The 23,377-nt window shown below is 44.8% G+C and overlaps 1 protein-coding gene across 2 annotated transcripts in view; it reads right to left on the bottom strand.

Moving 5' to 3' along the window:
• Positions 1–23,377, bottom strand: part of NMB (neuromedin B) — a 66,120-nt gene that overhangs the window by 5,886 nt on the left and 36,857 nt on the right. For both annotated transcript variants that reach the window (XM_068272601.1, XM_068272602.1), the window contains exon 2: positions 5,638–5,801. In XM_068272601.1, the coding sequence (XP_068128702.1) occupies positions 5,638–5,801 (164 nt within the window). The remainder of the gene's footprint in view (positions 1–5,637; positions 5,802–23,377) is intronic.

Below are 23,377 nucleotides of genomic sequence, written 5' to 3'. Positions count from 1 at the left end.
AGTGACACTGTAAAGCAAGAGCCCCACTACATACACAAAGTTTAGTCATGTACTTTGCACACATACACAATGTTCAGTAACGTCCACTTCCATTCACCTTGTGCTATATGTTCTGTAGCAAACAGCATGAGCTCCCTGGCACCAGTGAATCAATAAACCCAGTGTACCCATAAGCCCAACCGGCCAAAACACTGTGGAGGACATCCCAGAAACAGGACGAACAAGAGCACCTTCCCCCAAACCACAAACACACCTATCCCTAACCTGCCTTGTGGACTGTCAGGGCTTCCTCCCTTGCTCTTGGCTTACCTCTTCCCATACACAGACATTACCACTACCCACATATGCACAAGCCACTCAGTTATTGCCACACCCATATTGTTCTCTCCTTGTCCTTTATCATTGTCTTCATCTTTTTTTTTATTGTATAATATAGACACTGAGTTAACAATGGCTGAACTAGAACTTTGCACAGGATTAATCAGCTTTGGAGTTTCAATATTCATTTATAAATGATTTAGTCTAGGTTTGCCCACATTAAAATCTTGCCTCACCATGATTTACATTTTTTAAGGCTGCTTTCACACTACTGCATTGTGTTGCTCTCCCTCACGGCCCCCTCCATAGTGCCCATCAATCTCTATGAGATAGGCCACAGGCCACAGCGGTGCGACGCGATACGATGGGAGTGTCTTGGGCCACACAGAGGCTGCAGTGCTTTGAGTACTGCTCAGCACATGATTGTATGGGAGTCAATGGCACAACCACTATCTGTATAGATGGTTGTGGTAGCAGTGCAACGTGCATGCGCATAACAACAATTGCATGATGCACTTCCTGTCTGGAAGCATGCATGTGACTGCTGCAGGGACCAATCTGCATACAATGTTGTGATGCACTGCAGTAGGCTCTTCTGTTGCCTGCAAATTGCACTGCACCATGTATGCAACTAGCCTTAATGTATCAGTGATGCCAGCATCTTTACTGCTGGCAAGGTGAATCATAGTGCTCTGAGGCAGAAGGCTGCATTACATCATAGTATAGGCTAAATATCACTGGGAGGGTGGGCTTACATGCGTACGTTAAAAAGGGGCGCTGGGAAAAAAGGGCGCCGGGTTTTTAACGATAAGCATGGATAACGTTTAAAAATGTATTGTACTGTATTTCGTTTAAAATTAATGTTTTTTAAAGTTATAAATCATTAAATAATGTGCATTAAATCGGCAATTGTAAAAACGTTAATCTTTCGTTTAAATACTGAAACGTATAATAACGTTAAAAAAAAAAATTACTAAGTAACCCTCCCTATACCTACCCCTAACCCCTAGACCCCCCTGTTGATGCCTAAACCTAAGACCCCCCCTGTTGGTGCCTAAGTAACCCTCCCTGTACCTACCCCTAACCCCTAGACCCCCCTGTTAGTGCCTAAACCTAAGACCCCCCTGTTGGTGCCTAAACCTAAGACCCCCCTGTTGGTGCCTAAACCTAAGACCCCCCTGTTGGTGCCTAAACCTAAGACCCCCCTGTTGGTACCTAAACCTAAGACCCCCCTGTTGGTGCCTAAACCTAAGACCCCCCTTTTGGTGCCTAAACCTAAGACCCCCTGTTGGTGCCTAAACCTAAGACCCCCCCTGTTGGTGCCTAAACCTAAGACCCCCCTGTTGGTGCCTAAACCTAAGACCCCCCTGTTGGTTTTTTCGTTTAAAAATAATGTAAAAAAATGTACTGTTTTTCGTTTAAAAATAATGTTTGAAAAAAAATATTGTACTGTTTTTCGTTTAAAAATAATATTTAAAAATGTATAAATCATTAAATAATGTGTAATCATGAGAAGCAGTAATAAAACATTAAGTCTCCGGGCGCCGCTTTTAAAACGTTATTTTTCACCGGCGCCCTTTTTTCCTATCGGGCGCCCATTAAACGATATTTATTATAGGAGTGAATGGCGGCGCCCGATTTGTCCACTAGCCTCAGGCGCCCGAATTTACTGTTTCCGGCTTACATGCCAATAGCAATAAATAGGTACAAGAAGGGTTTGTAAAAATGTGTATTCTGCACATTTTGTTGTTCTACTATGAGCTGTTACGAGTCCTCTTTAATGATTAATTAACTGACATGCCAACTTCCAGTACATTTGGTAAGGGACGGATTTCTGAAAAGGTCACAAAGGCCCGGGCCTTGGACGGCTACAGCCCAAGGGGGCACCTGGTCATGAAAGAGGGGTTGCTACATATGAAAGAGGAGGCTGAACATGGGGAGCAAGACATGAAAAAGGGAAACTGATGTCCAAGGGAGCTGTTAAAGAGAACCCGAGGTGGGATTATATTATGCTAGTGGGGCACAGAGGCTGGTTGTGCACAGTAACACCAGCCTCTGTTGCCCCATGGTGTGCCTCAAAGACCCCCCCTGCACGCCGCTATACCCCCGCAGTGCTGGCGACATGCAACGTGTCGCCAGCACAATGTTTATCTAAGCGCTGTCTGTCAGCGCCGCTCCCCCGCCACCTCCGTATCGGCGCTACCCGCCGCGTCACTTCCCTCCAATCAGCGGGAGGGAAGGGACACAGGCGGGTAGCGCCGATAAGGAGGAGGTGGGGGAGCGGCGCTGACAGACAGCGCTTAGGTAAACATTGTCGCCAGCACTGCGGGAGGTATAGCGGCGCGCAGGGGGGACATGGAGGCACACCATGGGGCAACAGAGGCTGGTGATAGTGTGCACAACCAGCCACTGTGCCCCACTAGCATAATATAATCCCACCTCGGGTTCTCTTTAATGAAAGAGAGGGCCTACAGTACATGGATGTTACACATGAAAGAGGGGGCTACAGTACATGGATCAAATGCTGGGAAAAGGTGGATACACATGACATGGGAGGGGCGCTGCTGCACATGAAAGCAGTGCCACAGCATGGTTGGTGTAGGGGCACAAAAATTATAAATCCGGCCTTGCATTCGGTTACAGGGGTGAACGTTTATCATTCATTTTATTTTTTGGACATTTTGGAGGCAGAGTTTCAATCGAAAGCCTCCGAGCACTTGTCCGATTGTCAGAAACTTATCTCGGGGATCCAGCGATGCGGCCGCTTCCGATGCGGCGGGGCTGGATCCCGACACTTTGTTCTGTGTCCAAATGCGCAGCAGCTCTGATGCTCCTTCTGGCGGGGCCACGCGCGCACTCTGCCTCTCTCAGGGGACAAGCGCAGATGGTCATGCGCCCCCGTCCTATGCTCTCAGATGCTGTCAGGTTTAGTGGCTGGCGTCTGGTAGGCAGGGACTTGCATCTGATTGGATGTGTGTGATGTGTGTGGCCAGCCACTGATTGGATGTGTTGTATAAAAGGCTTGCTGGTTCGTTCACTCACTGCCCATTATAGCATTAGCTTGCAAGCTGCTGGGTGCTCTCCTGTCTGTATTAGACTTAGCTTTTGTGATTGATCTCCTGGACCTTTGCCTGAACCTGACCATTCTTGATTGCTGCCTGAATTAACCGTTTGCCTGAACCTGACTATTCTCGATTGCTGCCTGGGCCGACCTTTTGCCTGTATCTGGACTATATATTGTGCCTAACCCTTTTAACGTGATTATTATGTCCTGTGTATAACCTTGGCTGGTTTGACTTCCCGTTTGTTCCTGTCTGTGCGCTCTGTTCGTTTCTCTGCCTTCTTCCCCTCAGTCTTTATACCTTGCGCACTAGGACCTAGGTGAAACCGAAGTCGGGCAGATGTTTCCAGTCTCCTGTTCAAGCGGGACGTGTATTAGCGCCTGCTATATATCGGATGCCCAAATTTCGGCTCTGGTGCCCAAAGACCGCTATCTTGTATTGGCGTCTATGGCAACGCCCATTTAGTCCAATTGCTACATGCAAGTGAGTTTATGGTGAGTTCAGGGGGTATTTGACTTTTTTGCAATCGATTCAACAGAGTAAGTATTTTTGTTTTTTTTAAATAAACAATCTTACATAAGCAAACCTGAGGACATGACAGCTGAATCTCCCCCATTGGGGTCGAACAATCATGGCAAGAGCACATGGACGCAGCCTAGGGAAATTACGCTCTGGAGTGTGCCAAACTAATAAGCCGGTTTACCTTACCTATTTAACCAAATAATTTCCCAGCACACTTACCTATGTAAATTACTTAAGTTGCTTTTACACTTGGTGCAGTACGATTTTAACGATCACACTGTGCCTGAGAAGTCGCACCATGTGTTACAGCCACAGTGTGATCGAATCAGCGAGGCATACTTTACATTGAAAGTATGCCTCACTTCTGGGATATACATGCAAGTTGCCTGGTAACGCACTGCATGCCACAACCATTTCTCACTGCGTACAGTGTGATAACCCTATAGGGCTATCACTGCTCCTGCGACGAGATGCAATGTTTCCGTGATGCAGCAATGCATTAAAGAGAACCCGAGGTGGGTTTGAAGAATATTATCTGCATACAGAGGCTGGATCTGCCTATACAGCCCAGCCTCTGTTGCTATCCCAAACCCCCCTAAGGTCCCCCTGCACTCTGCAATCCCTCATAAATCACAGCCACGCTGCTGATAAACAGCTTGTCAGAGCTGGCTGTGTTTATCTCTATAGTGTCAGTCTGCTGCTCTCCCTGCCTCCTGCAGAACTCCAGTCCCCGCCTGCATCCCTTCCCTCCCCGCTGATTGGAGGGAAGAGACGGGGGCAGGGACCAGAGCTCTGCAAGAGGCGGGGGGAGCAGCTGAGACTGACACTACAGATGTAAACAAAGCCTCACCACACGGCTGTGATTTATGAGGGATTGCAGAGTGCAGGGGGACCTTAGGGGGGTTTGGGACAGCAACAGAGGCTGAGCTGTATAGGCAGATCCAGCCTCTGTATGCAGATAACATTCTTTAAACCCACCTCGGGTTCTCTTTAAAGGCACCCTGAATAGTGGAATAAAATGAAATTGGTACTTACCTGGGGCTTCCTCCAGCCCACCATAGTCCGCGAGGTTCCCTCATCCTTGCGGCTCATCTCCAGGTCCCGCTGGCGGCTCCTTTAGCGGTGACTTTCCGCTACAGTGTCGGCCCAACATTGCTTCCTGGACCAGCGCCAGCCATTAGGTGTCGGTTTTCTGACTGAACCACGCATGCGCAGGACTGTTAAGTACCAATTTCATTTTCATCCACTGCTCAGGGTCCCTTTAAAGAGAACCAGAGACCAAGATAAAAAGATGTTATACATACCTGGGGCTTCCTACAGCCACATAAGCCTGTATCGCTCCCACGCCGCGTTTCTCCGCTGCCTCTGTCCGCCGGTACCGGGTCCCGTCATTTCGGCCAGTCGAGCCAGTCGACGTAAGCGCAGTGCACTCCCTCCGTACTGCGCAGGCACATGCGTACAGAGCCGGAGGGAGCCCCTGGGTATGCGGAAGACTGGTGGCATCCGGCGGAAGTGACGGGACCCGGTACTGGCGATAGAAGCAGCGGAGGATGGCGGCGTCGGAGCGATCCAGGCTTATAGGACTAGAGGAAGCCCCAGGTATGTATGACATCTTTTTTCATTTTTTAGACAACGTTCGTCTCTGGTTCCCTTTAAGTGTAAAAGGGGCTTTAATATTTGTACATATGTGTTTCAGATTTTTCTTATTTGTCTTTTGCTGGTTATATAAACAGACCTGTGCTTCCTGTGTTTGGCTTGGTGTCAGTGCTCTGCGTTGCTCTTGTAGCAGGCTGGCTCTCAGGCTATCCATAGAACGTGGTGGAAAGATTGCCTCCTCCTCCAGATCTTGTTCTGTTAATCTGTATGTATCCTGTAAGCTCTTCTTACCCATGAAGTGTCCTGGTAAGACAAAAAGTATATTTCTAATTTATTTGTTTATATATAGATTTTCTAAATATATATTTTATATTAGCGAAATTAAAGTTAATTTGCATATTTAATATTTGTCATCAGAAGATGGCTCTGCAAATTTTCCATTGAATGACCTCACACTGTGGACGGATTGGTGGGACTGATAGGGGGTGACATTTGGGCAAACAGTTTAGGCCACCTGGTGTCTGCCTCCTCTTCACTCTCCCACCCGCCTTCCTGGCACACAAACTACCCTCCTCATCCAGGCATCCCCGAATCCCCATCCTCATTTGACAGGTAGCACCTGCTGCCCTTCCCTATGAAATTATAAGTAGGTGAAATGTCCATATATGCCTCTTATTGTTACAGTAAAAACCAATCACTGGTGAATCACTGGTGAGAGATCACCATGGCCGGTCAGAGGGAAAGTTTTGGCACGCAACCAATCAGGTGGAGGTGCTGGCACCAGACCAGCCAATCACAGACACCCCTTGCTCCGTTTGGTAACTGGTGCCGATAGTCTTGTGGGTGGGACCACGGCACCGTCATTTGGCCAATCACTGCACTCAATAAGTAGCAGTGACATCTGATCTTTAGTCTTTGTGCCCAATTGTAAAATTTCTAATCTGTTTGCATCCATTTTATACTTTTAACCATACATACAGCCACATAAAATCCCCAGGGGCTGGGGTCAGTTTTTCTTTTTTTTCTATAAAACTACTAAGCTTGTATATTTAGGGATTACTGTAAATTGACTTCTACCATACTAGCCCTCTTTGACGCTGAATTTCATCCACTTATCAGAAAGTTGGATTGCCAACTCAAAGACTGAGAGATTAATCCCATAAAAATACTTTGACAAATAACAGTAATTAAAATGATAGTTCTTAATCAATTTTTATTATTCTTTCAGGCTCTGCCTATTTTTATTTCTAAGAAAAAAATTAATGAAATGGCAAACTCTCATAACAGTTAGAATCAAAATGAATTCTCTTTACAGACTCTCAATTAATTGTGGCCTGGGTTTCCCAGATCTCTGGCTCTATTACTCTGCAGCTAGACTTGGACAGATAACTGTATGAGCTAAAGCAGAGCTTATAAATACACTACTGATAAAAGAGGAAAGGAATGCCCAAACCATGTAAATACTCTGTTCATGCAGCCACACTGGAGGCCTGAAAAACTGGACAATTACCTGCCGAATAAATATTTAAAATTCATCCTCTGTATGAGGGGGTAAGGCCAACAGAAGTAGGACCAAATGACATACTGTCTGCTGTGTTTGTGTTGGTGCAGGATAGCTGTGCCTGGCTGTGGCTAGGGCGGACATGAGACCAGAAGTAACAGGCATGCGCCAGCGTAATAATAATTTTTTAGGGGTACAGCCCACCAAAGTAGGACTAAATGACATACTGTGTGCTGTGCTGGTGGTGGTGCAGGATAGCTGTGCCTGTGGCTAGGGCGGACGTGAGGCAAGAAGTAACAGGCATGCGCCAGGGTAACAATAATTTTTTGGGGGGTGGGATGGGGGTACAGCCAATAAAGGTAAGACCACATGAGATACTTGGGGCCAACAGAAGTAGGACCAAATGACATACTGTGTGCTGTGTTGGTGCAGGATAGTTGTGCCTGTGGCTAGGGCGGACATGAGACCAGAAGTAACAGGCATGCGCCAGCGTAATAATAATTTTTTAGGGGTACAGCCCACCAAAGTAGGACTAAATGACATACTGTGTGCTGTGCTGGTGGTGGTGCAGGATAGCTGTGCCTGTGGCTAGGGCGGACGTGAGGCAAGAAGTAACAGGCATGCGCCAGGGCAGCTGCCTTTTCAATTTTAATAAAGAGCTATTGATACATCTGAGCGGTGCCGGTCCTCTTTCCTGTGTTTCTACTTGGCACTCCCCAGGAGGCACTGGGGTGTTTTTGGACCAGGGCACGCTCCAACTGTCGGCATATCGGTGCTGCCTTCCCTCTACAAGCATTGGCCTGTAGCCAGAGCAGACATGAGGTTTGGAGTGAATGGCATGCGCCAGGCTAGTAATATCATTTTTTTGTTTTCGGTACAGCCAATCAAGGTAGGACCAAAAAAGATATCACTGAAAACACAGTAGGGTTGGTCACGCGGGTGTTGCTGTTACACTGTGTGGGGGTAACACAGCATGCGTCTTTTAGCAAATGTCAGATACTGAATCAATTTTTGCGCAGTGACAGTGGGCTATAATGGTGATAAAAATATCTAATAAAGCATACAACAATTACAAGAAACAATACAGACGAGAATGCTACCCTTGCTAGCATCTCTAATTGAATCTACTAGGCATCTTGAACTAGCATGTCTAATCAATTGAACATGTCCAATCCATCAGATTTTGATTGAATTGAAAAATTGATCACAAGTATCTATCAGAGAGGAAGGAAAATCTAGGGCAACAGGGGTTTGGGCAGGAGCTGTGGTTAGTCAATGGCCCATAACACTTCACTGCATTGAACAGTGCAACATTGTGGTTCAATTGATTTTCAATGGCTTTCATGCTGGTATGTATTGAAAATCAATAGTGCTGTGTGTGGAAGAAACCTTTCAGATTTGAATTGGAGAGTGATAGTCACATTGGTTCATAATCGAGCCTTGCTTGACTAAGGATAGAGAGAAAACAAGTATTAAGAGAATCAATAAGCTTTGTATAAAGAGGCAGTGACTTCCTGTTTTAGTATGCAACAGACCTTAGCCAAAAGCTAAAGAGAGTAGAAAAGGTTAGAAATATATACTTGCTTTACACAGTGAGTTTAAGGGCTACACTTTAAAAGTTTTTAAAGGTTGAAGAGTGATAAACTGTTTTGGAAGAGAATTCCAGGCTTGTGAGAAGTTTTGTATATTAAAATGTGAAGAGAGGTTCAGGGGTGTAACTAAGACCCACCGGGCCCCCCTGCAGAAATTTTAAGCGGGCCCCCTACCCCCCCTGCAGAAATTTTAAGCGGGCCCCCCCGGGACCCACTCAGGGCTGTTTTGGGGGGCTAAAGAGGTCGCAGCATGAGGGTAAAGCTATGGCCACACTCGGCGGGGAGGGGGGACAGTCCCCCCCTCCCTCACCTCGGGCTCTCCCCTCTGCGCCTGCCTCCAGCTTCAATAACCATACGTGTGTAGCGGCGGGCAGCGGCAGCTACATACCTTCCGTGCGCTCCAGAGCGGATGCTTCTCTCTCTCTAGTGTCTGACGCAACTTCCTGTTTATACAGGAAGTCGCGTCAGAGGCTAGAGATAGAAGCGTCCACGCTGGAGTACATGGAAGGTATGTAGCTGCCGCTGCCCGCCGCTACTCACATATGGTTATTTAAGCTGTAGGGGAGAGCCCGAGGTGAGGGAGGGGGGGGGGGCGCCCCCCCTCCCTGCCAAGTGTGGTCATAGCTTTCCCCTCATGCTGCGACCCCTCCAGCCCCCCAAATCGGCCCTGAGCGCTGCAGCCCCTATTGTTACGCCCATGGAGGGGTTTCTAGTGGAGGACAGGAGAAGTCTGTGTACAGAGTGGAAGTTGCAGCTAGGGTGGTGTATGGAAATAGGGAGGGGAAAGGGGATAAATATTGGGTGGTTTTATGCCTTGGGTGTTAGTTACTATATGTCTCAGCAGCTGCTTTGTAGAATATTCCTGTATGTCAGTAGTAATGAGGTGATTGGCTTGTTCAGCAATAAAGTATCTACCTTTTACTAGTTTTAGTCACCTGCTTGTTAAAAGGTGGTGAGCAAAACATTCTTCCATCATGCAACTCCCCCCTTATCCCAGGAATGGAATTAAATTTAGAGAATCAAGTCTGTCCAGCTGCTTGCTAATTCACCAGCTGCCAGCTAACTGAGTGACAGCTGCTGATTTTGATTTTAATGTTTTAATTTCTTTAATTTCTTTTCTAGGATGGCATACAGTTGCACAGTAGTGAGATTTTTTTTACGGTATGGTTAAGTTCAATCCTTAGGGCACTTATAAGAATAACTACCACCGCCAACAGCAAATAGGCTCAATAACTCCTGTGGAGGTGTGCTTAACGCTTATGGATTGTCAGCTGCTGTAAGGCATGTTATTTTACTGTTAGTGTGCATAGTTTAGTTGTGTGTTTCCACTTGACTCTGAGGTTGCAGATATGGGCTTTGTGTCATTTCATGGGGTCATTTCATGCACAGCTGGGCTTTGTAAGATCATTTGGGTTTTTTAAAGCTAAACCTGAAGGCTGTAATTGACAATTGTTTAACCCTCAGACTGCCACCGACGGTAGGATTAGTATGTGAGCTCCTCTGAGGACAGTCAGTGACATGACTATGTACTCTGTAAAGTGCTGCAGGAGATGTCAGTGCTATATAAGTACTGTACATAATAATAATATAGTAGGATTAGAGTGTGAGCCCCTCTGAGGGATGGCTAAGCCACAAGACAATATAATCTGTACAGTACTGCAGAAAATGTCACACTATATAAATGCTAAATAATAATACACAAATTGGGGGGGGGGGGGGGATTTGACAGGCTAAACTCTAAATACATATAGGGTGCATATCTGTTTTCCTTCTGCCCTGTTCACATCACACATTTAACAAAGAAAGAACTTGCCCTTCACACCTCTTACACAGTAATGGCTTGTCAGTAATCCCCTCTTGTCCCCCTCCCCATGTTACATTATGCCGGTTTACTGCTACCTGGGGGTTCACTGCAGCCTGGGGAGGAGAACTGAGAATGAGAAAGCCAGCCACACACATTCCCTTCCCTGGCTAATCATCTGCCCTGTCCTGACTCCTTGACCCTTTCTACAAACATATAGGAGCAGCGAGTGACAGCCAGAGGAGCTTGTGTGACTGAGAGGCGGCAAGGAAGGGCTGATGAATGCGGGAGTCTGACTGAGCCACAAAAACAGTTCTAGATTACCTGGCTAGCTCAGCTGACTGTGTGACTGTCGCTGCTGCAGTGCTCTCTCCCTGGTCTCTGCGTGGTGACATGGCAGAGCTGGATGTGGAGAGTGGCTGGCTGCCTCCCTGGGGGAAAGAAGTACATCGGGTGACCCAGCGGCAGCCGCTCCTTCTGCAGACAGTGCAGTCATCCTGGACTGGAGGAGTGTGCTTTTCCTCCAGGCTCGGCTCCATGTGCGCGCTGACAGGCGTGTGGGGGTGGGCTGGCTCGGCTGCCTCTCTTTCTATAGGCTGAAGAGAGGTGCCAGTTTCAAAATGCTGCCACTGATTGGAGAGAGAGCTAAGGGAGGAAGGGAGGGACAGAGGAGGACTCTTCTTTACTCAGCTGCCCGGAGAGCGGCTCTCTGTAGTGAAGCGCCTATGCACAGCAGCATCGTTGGGACAATTGTACACATTTATACTGACAGTCTCGGTGCAGGGGGAGGTTCCAGACACCCAGAACACCCCCTTCCATGCGCCAGTGGACGTCCATAGGAGTTCTGTGATTTTCGCATCCATATGGCCACAGATGTCTAAAAGCTTTTTAATACAAAACTACTTCCATCTGCAGCGGATGTCTAAAAGCCTTTTTGTGTCCCCATATTCCTTCTCCACTTACGTTTAGGCGTTTGCCACAGAGATTTAGGCATTTAGTAGAAAGTATTCGCTCAGTGCCAACTTTCTACTTTACTTGGAATATGAAAATAATTCTAAGTTGATGCAGAAATATGCAAATTGTACTGCAAGTCTCTGCAGCTTGAAGATGGACTAATGAAATGCTTTTACTGCAAGATTTGATTATTTTACAATAGATGTTCATAATTATTAGTATAATTTTGTATCATAATAATTATGATCATTCTCAATCCTCTCCAATTTATTTGCACCATAATAACAAACCTACTGATTAATTTGGACTTTGTTACATGTAGATTTGAGCAAGACATTTAATAAACACAATACAAACATAGCTGGCACTGGCGTGTAGCTTTTGTAAAAAAAAAAAAAGCTGGCAGTCTAAGGGTAAAAAATGCTGAGTTACTGCACATCAATTCAAACCTGAGCTCTTAAAGAAAACCAGAGGTGGGGGTTGGGGGGGGGATAGGGGAATTCAGACATACCTGGGGCTTCCTACAGCTCCATTCAGACCTCTGGCTCCCTCGCCATTCTCCTGGGCCACCTTGATCCTCTGTTATGGTCCTCTGAAATGTTTCCAGTTGGGCGTACTGCACATGCGCAGCAAAAGTGTGCGTGCACCCCCATCGCACGTACTTAGCCTGCACAGACGCAGAATGCTCTCGGTGACAAGAGCACAATGGGGGCGATTGCGCAGCTGAACTGTGCATGCGCCGGCTGGCTCCAACCGGAGAAATTTCAGGGGACCCTAGTGGAGGATCAAGGCGGCCCGGGAGGACGGTGAGGAAGACAAAGGTCTGAAGGGGGCTGGAGGAAGCACCAAGTATGTATGAATTTTCACCCCACCCCTGTCTCAGGTACACTTTAAATTAGACATTATTTTGTTTAAGCCCATTACAGCATTGTTAAATATATAAACATTACTATAAAATAAAGATAAGAAAGAAGCAGACACAACTGCATCAGTGGGCTCAGGCCCTTACCAAAACATCATTTTTAGCTGCATTTTTAGCTAAGCTCAGCCCATCAAAGAAAACTGCCCTGATGCTGTGCAAAGCATGATGGTATTTCCTATGTTGTTATTCACGTTGCCTAGCAATCGGGAGGAGTGATCAGCACACAGGACAGTTGGAACTGTGTCTCATGCTCCCTGTCACCTTCTTTCAACCAAAAAGATAGCTGCCCTCATGAAATCAAACATTTGCCTGTTCTTTTAAAACAGGGTGGGTAAGAGATTATATTACCTATCTATTTTAATAAACATAACTAATGTAACTTAATGACAGTATGTTTGTTTAGGCTGGAGTTCCTCTTTAAGTACATGAATGATGTTCTCTTCATCCTTAGCAAATCCACCCCATTATCACATTACCAAAGTGCCTGTGCCATCTTATGTTTTGAAAACACGGGTGCATCAAAAGTTTCCAAAGACATGGAAGGGATATCACACTTGCCTTCCAGAAAGTAAATTATCCAACAAGAACATGATGTATTCATGTTTGCACAGTGTTCATATTAGATGCATAAATTAAGAAAGATGGTGGTAGAAAAGGAGCCAGAAAGATGATGGATTGTGTTGACCACAATAATCCACTCTTGAAAAGAAAGACTTTTAATATACACACTTAATACCACACACCCATGTGATCCAAATGCTGTAAATGACAGACATCCTATGATGTTATTTAGCCACACTATAAGCTTCTCTTCCATATTCCACCAGCATATCAATATTTTATGTAAATGCAATCCTTGTGATATTAGTTTACAGAACTGAGGATGTTACGCCAATATTTTACTGCTTGCAGTTCAGTTTCTACTTTAGACAGAGCCATTTGCAGTATGTGCATTTTATCTAACCTAGTGATTTATTTGTTTTGTTTAAATTTAATAAAGCAGAAGGTTAAAACTTTCAGTTTTTTTGTACAGCTATTTTGCAGAAACAGAATAATAGCCTCATATCTGCATGTTTATTTCTGTGTTTAATCTTACAGTTTGTTCTCCCTCCCTGAGGTTTTTTTCTCTCTTGAATATTTGTTGTTTTGGACTTTTTGCTTAATGAGATTGCAATGTTCATATGCTGCCATAACAACCCACTCCATCGCTCCTGACCGTCCAGATGATGCTCCTGACAATCCAGATGTGGTTACCAATGGCACAGGATGGCTGGCATGCAGAGTTCTCCATCCCGTTACCTGCTTCATGTTCAGATGAGCACATTAGCAGTACACTGACCACCTCAACTGGCTACTTACAATGGCATGAGTAATTTTTTATTTAGGGAAATACTGTGCAACCTATTTTTATTGGTTTATTCTATTATTATTTGGATACTGCATGAAATTGAGTACCGGTAAGTTCTTGTTTATGTTTGGTTTTGGCTGGAATGATGTCATCAGTAGTGTTGCTCATTTGTAGGAGGACTCATAGGCCACATTCACAGCGACTGTTGCATTGCGTTACGTTCCCTGTGACAGCAATGCGTGATGTGTATAGTGGAGCATACAGTCAATGATAAGTATGTTTCACCATAACCGTTAGTGCATGTGTTTCGCGGTAATGCACTGCATGCAGTATGTTACAATGCCACACTCCATTGTACCTCAATGCAGCACTGTGAACATCGCATAGGTGACGCATTGCAGTGCGGCGAGCTGCATTACAGAGGGGCTGTTATGCCGCACCACTGTGAATGAGGCCGCAGAGAAACAAGTGATTAGTTTGGTGATAGATTTGTAAGCCTGTGATTTGTTGGTCAGTCATGATCATGTAGTAAAATAGGAAGTGATCACAGCAAATCAGAACCTTGCTAATCAGCTGATCATACTGATCTCATGCTGCTACATTCTTTCTCTTACATACATTCAACTTTAGTTTTTAGCACATCATTGGTGAATGGCTACTGATCACATTTCTCACACATACATAGCATTTTAGTAAGAGGGCTTTTTGGTCCATTGTAGCCCCGTACACACTCCTAGAAGTTCTGGTCCACCATGAGCTTGCTGGGTTCTCTGTAACTCACATATATGGTAAATGCTTCACTATCCTATCTGGTTGTGTATGTCTTGAGAAAGGGACCAGACTTCATGGCCCAGAAACCTCCGAACTATGAGTATTTGTTATGAGATGTCATGAATAAAGTTTTCTTGTAATAATTTTGGAGCATATCTTGATAGCTATCATGATTACAATGAGTGGTTATAGGGGTGACTCCCCCCACACTTCTACTGTAGCACCACAGAAAAACATTTTGACCAAAGATCTGCAGGACTCAGGTTGCTTCAGTGAAAAAGTGAGTTGCACAGTTAGGCAATGTTACTCATAGTGAATGCATACTCATTGTACTGTTTCTTCATTTAGAAATAATGATGTTATAATGTACATATGAAAGAAATGAGTTGTTCTCACCTGCCTGTCACTAAGCCCACATCAGCTTTCTACTAAATAATTTCCTGTTTTTATCTGATGGTTAGGAGGTCATGAACATTAATTTGCTTTTAAGAAAATATTATTTGTGGTGCTTTGATCCTACTAGTACAATGTGGCATTTTCTGCTGGTAATGCGCTAGTATACAGTTCTGCTGCATCAAGGCAGCATAGTGAGTGTTTTATACACGGTATATATATTTACTGATATTTTATATTATAATTGCTGCTCATACTGCAGTACAGTAGTATTGATGGTAATTTTCAGTAGACACATATGTGTAGCTTCAGATTAGTCAGCCTTTTGCACAGAACTTGAAGCCTATGAGAAATCAGTTTTGGTGACCTTAGATTTTTAGCCATCTGTCATTCAATCTGGCAACCGCTGATTGAAAATATTAACAATAATTCAACCGTTAACTTGCAATCCAATCAAAACCTAATTCGAGGGTGATAGAAAATATAACTGTTCATTGAGGCAGGGAACACACTTGCAGGGCCGTTTTCCCCTGCGTTTCCCAGGTTTCCGTCGGGTTTTGCGGACGCGTCTAACGCGTGCGTTTTTCCGCGTGCGTTTCTGCGTTTCTGCGTTTGCATGGCATGTAGTGTCATGCAATGTGCGGAAAAAAGCAGAAAACTGTGCGGCTACAAAACGCGGAAAAAAACGCGAACGCAAACGCGCACAAACGCATGCGGCGCAGCGTTTCCCGAGCTAGGCTATTATTTTCAATAGCCTCTAAAATCGTGCGCGTTTTGCCGTTCGCGGCAAAACGCGCAGAAACGCATGTAGTGTGTTCCCTGCCTAAGACTTTCATAGAAAATATAACTGAATATTGAGGCAGGGGTCACATTTGTCTTTCAGTTTCTACACTTTTCAGAAAACTGAAAGACAAGTGTGACCTCTACCTTACAACAGCTAATGTAATTTATAGAGAAAACTGACAAATTGCGCAAGATGTCAGTTTTTTTTCTGTGTGCGAAATCTGCATTCAAGTGTGACCTAGCTCATTGATTAACATGAGTTCTCAGTTGAAAACAGTTTTTCTGTGCAGAAAACGTGTACGAAAGCTGGTAAGTGTGACCCCTGCCTAAGACTTGTCTACAAGTACTGTTGCCTGCAAGGGTTGGGATACAATCCCTTGGGCAACAGGTTGGGGCATGTTCTGTATAGATGTTGCTAGCCTGCAGTCTAGTGACACATCCTGTTGCTATGGAAGGAGAGGAGGGCCGACAGCACAGTGCACGAGGGAGCAGCACAGAGTGGGCGGGGAGAGTAGGAGAACTGTGCCCTCTGCCTGCGCTGAGGAAGAAAGGGTTGTTTGACCTCTGTACTCGACAGAGGGAGTGATCTTGGCAATACCGATGTAAAGTATAGACAAAGTATGTTAGTTGGTGCTGCTCCTTTAAAAGCCACTCTGGGTGGTGAAGATATCTCTAAAGGACAAGGGGGGAAAAGGAGGGGGAGAGTGCACTCAATAGACAATTTGAGAGAACTGGTTAGCCAACCGTGGAATAATCTCACCTGAGATTCTTGCCGATTAGCCCATATGGGTTGGTTGTCTGAAGAGCTTTTGTCCCACTCAGAACCGGGGACCAGGTCTTTCTAGCGATCTTCCTCCACAAGATGTACTGGCACATATGCTCCTCCGTCCACTAAACTTCAGTCCTGGATCAGATCTATTTCCACTCCTCGCAGATGCTACCTACCGCTACAGGCGGCCGCATTTATGCATAGGAGTGTCTGCACAGAGGTGTCTTGGATGTGCAGGAGGGATCAGATTTGTGCCTATAATACTCCACGCAGCTCTGTATGCTTTACACTTGTAAGCCACAGGCTGCAGGTGCTCTTGGAGCCAGGAACTGGCTGTTTGTGTGAGGAGTAATGGCTGGGAGAAACTCCACTCTGCGTGTCTTGCACAAGCAAGCAGCAGGCACCTGGAGGTAAGTTTGTGAGCTGACAAGCAAGTGCGTGGTAGAAAGGATAAAAGGCGGCTGCCGTGTAGTGTAGGTAAAAGTATTTATTCTAATAAACATACATCTGATCCAGGACTGAAGTTCAGTGGACGGAGGAGCATATGTGCCAGTACATCTTGTGGAGGAAGATCGCTGGAAAGACCTGGTCCCCGGTTCTGAGTGGGACAAAAGCTCTTTAGCCAACCAACCCATATGGGCTAATCGGCAAGAATCTCAGGTGAGATTATTCCACGGTTGGCTAACCAGTTTTCTCAAATTGTCTATTGAGTGAGCTCTCCCCCTCCTTTTCCCCCCTTGTCCTCTGCCTGCGCTGGGTCCAGACGATCTGCCAGTCTGATCACTCACTGCTGCATTGAGGGAGATCAGACGCCACAGTACACACGCTATATTCCTGGGTGTGGCGGCTGGTGAGGGCTGCCTCTGCCAAGAATCTAGTGTATGTACAGCAAACCAAACAACAATTCCAATGGATGTGTTAGCGAGAAATAAGATTGGTGGAGCGACTCAGCTGGTAGGTCGAGAGCATTTCACTCCGTCTACTACTTACTCTGCATACTCCGTGCTACTGTGTTGTGCGCCGTGTTGTTGGCCCTCCTTTTCTTCCATAGCAACAGAAGATATCACTAACCTGCTTTGGTACATGTGTATGAGGCTTTAGAGAGTATATGTACAATAACATGATTGTTTAACTGATCTGATCATTCAGAATGCAACTGATTGTTTAAATGATCTAATAATTAGATTGATACTCCATTATTAATATTATTATTTATATAGTGCCAACATCTTTTGTAGAGCTGTACATAGCACAAAACCGAAGATAGTGGGGTTAGCATAGATAAATGAGCAGTTCACCACACTGCACAATCAGGACAACACACTGTACAATCAGGACAACACACTGCACAATCTAGACATCCAACAACACAAGTATAAATGCATACAACTAATGTAGAATTTGATGCGTACTCCACAATTTGATGTACTGTCAAGAATAATTAGTAGCTATTTAAAGACCATTTTTAATATCAAAGGAAAAATAGACTGCTAACCCTTTTATGGAATTACATTGACCTTGGCTCTCACACTTTTTAAACTACAGTGGGTGATCACCTAATGAAGGGTATGTGGTAGCTAAAGATCTGTGCTATGTTTTGAGCTGCAATACATAGAAATAAATGTGTTAAACAAGTATTACAGAATGAAGTCCAAGGTATATTCTGAAAGCTGTACACACCCAAAGTGGTTCCAAGTAGGTCTGAATAAACTGTGTTCTAAAGTGATATATATGTTACGGCCAGAACCCGAAGTTTGGCCACTTCTAGTTCTGGCCGGCCACTTCTAGTTCTGGCCGGCCAATGAACGAAGTGGCCGCTGCGCTGCGGCCAATGTGAGGAATGGAATGATTCATGTAACATTAATGTATCTTCTGGCCGCAGCCAAATATATCGCAACCTAGTTAATTTAATGACATTAAGCCGGCGGCAATGAAACAGATGAAGCCGCCTGCTTTTGCTCTGCCTCTCTCTCCTCCCCTCCGCCTCTCTCTCCTTCTCTTACTATTGGCAGCCGCTGGGGACACGCGTGTCCCCTCCGGAGTCGTTCGTCGCTGCAGGCTTCTCTGCCGTTCTTGCAGAGCGGGTGCTGGCAGAAGCAATGTCTGCAGCCTCCCCACTCTGCTTTCCCTGGCGCGACGAACGACTCTCGGGGACACGTGTTTCCCTGCCGGCTGCCCATAGCCGGCTTAATGTCATTAAATGAACTAGGTTGCGATACATTTGCCCGCTGCGCTGCGGCCAGAAGATACATTAATGGTACAGGAATCATTCCATTTCTCACATTGGCTGCAGCGCAGCGGCCACTTCGCACATTGGCCGGCCAGAACCGAAGTGGCCGGCCAGAACTAGAAGTGGCCAAACTTTGGGTTCTGGCCGTAACATATATACATTGGAGCTGCTACTTTTTCTTTTCTCTTTTCTCAACCAGGAAATATTTTATGAACATAAAATAAACATTACAGATTTGCAAGACACAGTAACCAAGCAGCTCAAGGTGACCCAAAACCACAAGGAGAGTATAGGGAACTAAAAGAGACCAAAACGCCCTCCTATTAAAAAGCAGTGCTTAGGTTAGTTTGCCTTCCTAAAACAGAGGAATTTACAATAATTCAGCTTTAAGTGAACATCTGTGGTTACCCACAATGCACCACTACTGAATATGCATATTATCTCTTTATGCCCCTGAAAGCCAGGCTAGCATCCAGAACCGCTGTGAATCCCCTAAAAAAGGTTAGAGGAAGAGACAATAAATGTACCGCCATATACAATAGTGACCTGAATAAAAATTTAGAGAGACATAAAAGACCAAAATACTCCACACATCTACTGAATAAATGAGGGGCATGTTAATGCAAGTACCATAGCATCAGTAAAGACAATAACACCTGAGTAGGTCGCCAGGAGGACTAAGGGTCCCACACCTTCCTAAACTACTCGTCTCGCTTGTTCAGTGAGCATGTGATCTTTTCAAGCAAATAAATAGCCTGAATTTTATGAGAAAACATTATGAAGTTGATAGTAGACCTCCATTCTGTAGCAATAATGGCCTTGGCTGCATTACAAAACTGTATCATTAGGGAATTTTGATGTTTGCTTAAGGATGGGGCTTTCTTGTGTAACAGGGACACCCAGGGATCAAGTAAGACAAGAAGGAGACTCCGGGACTTTGGATGCTATGCTAAAACAATATTCCCAGTACTAGCTGGCTATAGGGCAAGACCACCAACAGTGTGTTGGTGTCAGAGGCTCTGCCTCTGACACAGGAGACCAGGGTTCGAATCTCGGCTCTGCCTGTTCAGTAAGCCAGCACCTATTCAGTAGGAGACCTTAGGCAAGTCTCCCTAGCACTTCTACTGCCTATAGAGCGTGTCCTAGTGGCTTCAGCTCTGGCGCTTTGAGTCCGCCAGGAGAAAAATGCGATATAAGAGTTCTGTGTTTGTTTGTTTGTTTGGTCAACAGACTTCCCACATCCTCTAAAACAAGTGGCAGATGATATTAATCCCCTATTGAACAGCAGGGAGCATGTCCTTTACCAGTAATAGAGAATTGTATATCCTCTCTCCCCAATAGTGTAATGAATTAAAAGGATTTGGCCAGGTTCAAAGAAATATAATCCCATTCTTTATGGTCCGAAGACCAGCCAAGCCTATCATGCCATTTCCTCATTGCTGGGGAGACCTGTTCCAGAGATCGGTACCAGATTTCAAAGTACATAGTAGAAAGTAACCTGGCATGTGAGAATACAAGTGAAATTCAGATTCTATAAGATAGGAGGAATGAGATCTAGGTGGTTACAAACCATAAAAGTTCCATTTTTACACCAATTTGATAATTACTTTCGGTTGTACCAAAAAATCGAAAGTTTTTTTTCATTCATTCGAGAAATCTAATTTCCTGTTTTTATTCGATAACAGAAGAGCAGGAGTGTTGGAATTTGTCTGATCAATTTATATGAAAATTGAATGGTGTGTGGTACATTGACAATTTCTTGATGTACAGACTTAAGCATTTTTTTCTCAGTTTCCAATAATTTTTATCATAATTGAGGAGAAATTGAAAATATGTGAGTGGTACATTGGTCAGATTTTTGAAAATGTTACAATCAGTCAGAAAAATTGATTGCAATTCTAGAATTGAAAAGATATTTTAAAAAAATGTATAGTGTGTGGCCACCTTCAATTGGTCCCAGGAGAGTGGCTTCTTTGATTTTGAAGGGGGCATAAAGAAAGCCAGGATTCCCACCCTAGGGGACTACACCCAGGGCTGAAATCATTATAGAAAACGACTGGTTCCTCAAGAGAGTAATGTCTCAATAGGCCCCGACTTTGTGACATAAATTTCAGTGATTGGACAGTGAAGGATTCAGTGATTGGAGCTAGTCCACGGCTGTCATGTCAAACTGGGTGTTTGACGTGTATACAGTGTAATGTCATTCCACATTTCTGCAAAGACTCAACATGTTATAAAATCATAGATTCTGAGAAAAGATCTAATTAACTTACACAGATATGGACTATTAACATTTATTAGTATCAAGTAAAAAAAAGGCATTACAAAATGTACTTATAATTTATTTATATCCTGTCAGTTCCTTGCCCTGCACACACAGTAAAAAATAATGCCTTCAGCAATCTGAAAAGCTTCAAGGCAATTACGCTGGTAAAAGTGTATTGATTTATCAGAGAGAAGTAGATTTTGTACTAGGAAATGAGAAAACTAAAGGTTATATTCAGTAATGGGAAATAGAATACCAGGGGAAATACCGTATACAAATATTCCTAAAACACAAAGATTAGTGAAAGGTTACACAACTTTTTACCCGACTAGCTTTACTTTGTGTGCTGACTTCATGCAAATTTTGGCCTCTGCTGTGTAATGCAAATCAGATTACCAGCTATTTTGGTACAGGTCTTTTTCTATTATAAAATATTTACATTATTGATTCTAGTTAATGAATCCCATCCTACTAAATCCACAGTAGCCCTACAGCTCGTTGTAAACTCTCTAATGGTGCAGAGAATATTATTCAAAGGTGTTACACTTTAATGGCGTCATGAATAGAAGATTATTCCTATTCTCTGGACGCATATTAAATATGCAAATATGCATGCCAATAATGTGGCTCATTAACCACTTCAGTCTTATGCTGTTTTTCACCTTATGCATCCAAGCATTTTTCACCTCCCATTCATTCGCCAATAACTTTATCACTATTTATCACAATAAATTGATCTATATCTTGTTTTTCCGAGACTAATTATTATTATTACTAATGCATTTTAACAAGAATAATAAGACAAAAAATCATTTATTTCTCAGTTTTTGGCCATTATAGCTTTAAAATACTACATGCTACCATAAATAAAACCCACGTATGTTATTTGCCTATATGTCCCGGTAATTACTCAATTTAAATGTATGGCGCCAATATTTTATTTGGAAATAAAGGTGCATTTTTACAGTTTTGCATCCATCACTATTTACAAGCTTATTGTAACGATTGGTGTCAGCACGCAGAGAGAATCTGATTATTGGTGATCTGCAGTATCACCAAAAATGCAGATATATACCTGATTTTTGATGATCTGCAGCATTACCGATAATACAGATATATTGCTAACCTCTGGACACCTATAGGTATGTGAGTGTTTGGTGTAACAGTGATACTTTGAGCCAGAGCTGGGACAAGGTCCTCCAGCACCCAAGGCTGAGACATCAAAGTGCGCCCCTCCATCCCTCCAACCCCAGCTGTCACACACGGATTGCTATTAGACTAAGAGGGCCACAGGGCCCACAACCTCCCCAACACCTTAATATATAGTTATCTGGCTTGCAGTCACTGCTATGTATCCCCTTTTCTTATTTCTTTCTGCTTCATACACAATTAGGAATGACAGCTGAATGAATTGTGTGCCCCCTCCTACACTGCGCCCTGAGGCTGGAGCCTCTCCAGCCTATGCCTCGGCCCGGCCCTGCTTTGAGCAATGCACCAGCAGTGCTGGAATACTGCTCGGGAAGGCACAGGAACCTTTCAGCAGCCTGAGGCTCTCCAAGGGGAGGAGTCAGGCTGGAGGTAGGAAGGACCAGGAAGTGAGTGACACCCAAAGATGGATGTCACTATCTGGTCTGGAGACTATCTCTTAAGGGGAGAGATAGCTCTCAAAGTCGGGCACGCCTGGTCGGTAACACACTGACAGGTACAGTACAAAGACAGAAGGCTGATTCGGTATCCAAGTCAAGCAGGGTCTGGCAACGGAATATCAGATATACGAGGTACCGAATCAGAAGACAGAGGAGTAGTCAGAAAAGCTATAAGTCATAACATATATCAAACAATGCCTATTCTGGGTGCGAGGTCCTTGGTCTCAGCACCCCGGAACTAGTCTGAAGAATACACAGATTATAATACAGTATTCCCTAGACTGGGTGCGAGGTCCGTAGTCTCAGCACCCTGGAACTAGTCTGAAGTATAACTGTTACGGTACGGGGACTGTTGACCGCCCCACTGCTGTTTGGGACACCTGAGCACAGAATCTAAGTGACCACGGGTCTTCACCCACGACCCCTTGAGGGGGAAGCAGGACCACAACCCCAGGAGGGGGCTGTGGGAACTTCGCTGCCTAGTGCCCACCAGGTTGCGCTCAGAGTAATCCCACAGTGGGTTGGAGAACAGGAGACACTGCGGTATGGAGGAGATAGTACACGTAATCCAGTAACAGGCCGGGAATCAAGGCAGGCGGCAATCAGCGGAAGGTCGGAGTCACAAGCAGAGGTCAGGGCAGGCAGAGATCAGAGGATAATCGGGGTCACAAGCAGAAGTCAGGCCAGGCGGAGATCAGAGCGTAGGTCGAGGTCACTAGCCGGGGTCACAACAGGAAATAATCAGGATAATAATGGCAGGAGCACAATAGCCAAAACTGTCAGAACCAACAGCACTGCCATAGAGGGCAGTGCTGTTTATATACTATGGTTAATTGAACTTGGCGCCGAAACTGACGCCTGCGCATGCGCAGTGCGCCGTGCGTCATGCGCGTCATGATCTGC

The sequence above is a fragment of the Hyperolius riggenbachi genome, chromosome 3, assembly GCF_040937935.1.
Source record: "Hyperolius riggenbachi isolate aHypRig1 chromosome 3, aHypRig1.pri, whole genome shotgun sequence".
NCBI lineage: Eukaryota > Metazoa > Chordata > Amphibia > Anura > Hyperoliidae > Hyperolius > Hyperolius riggenbachi.
This window is presented reverse-complemented; position numbering and strand designations above follow the sequence as displayed.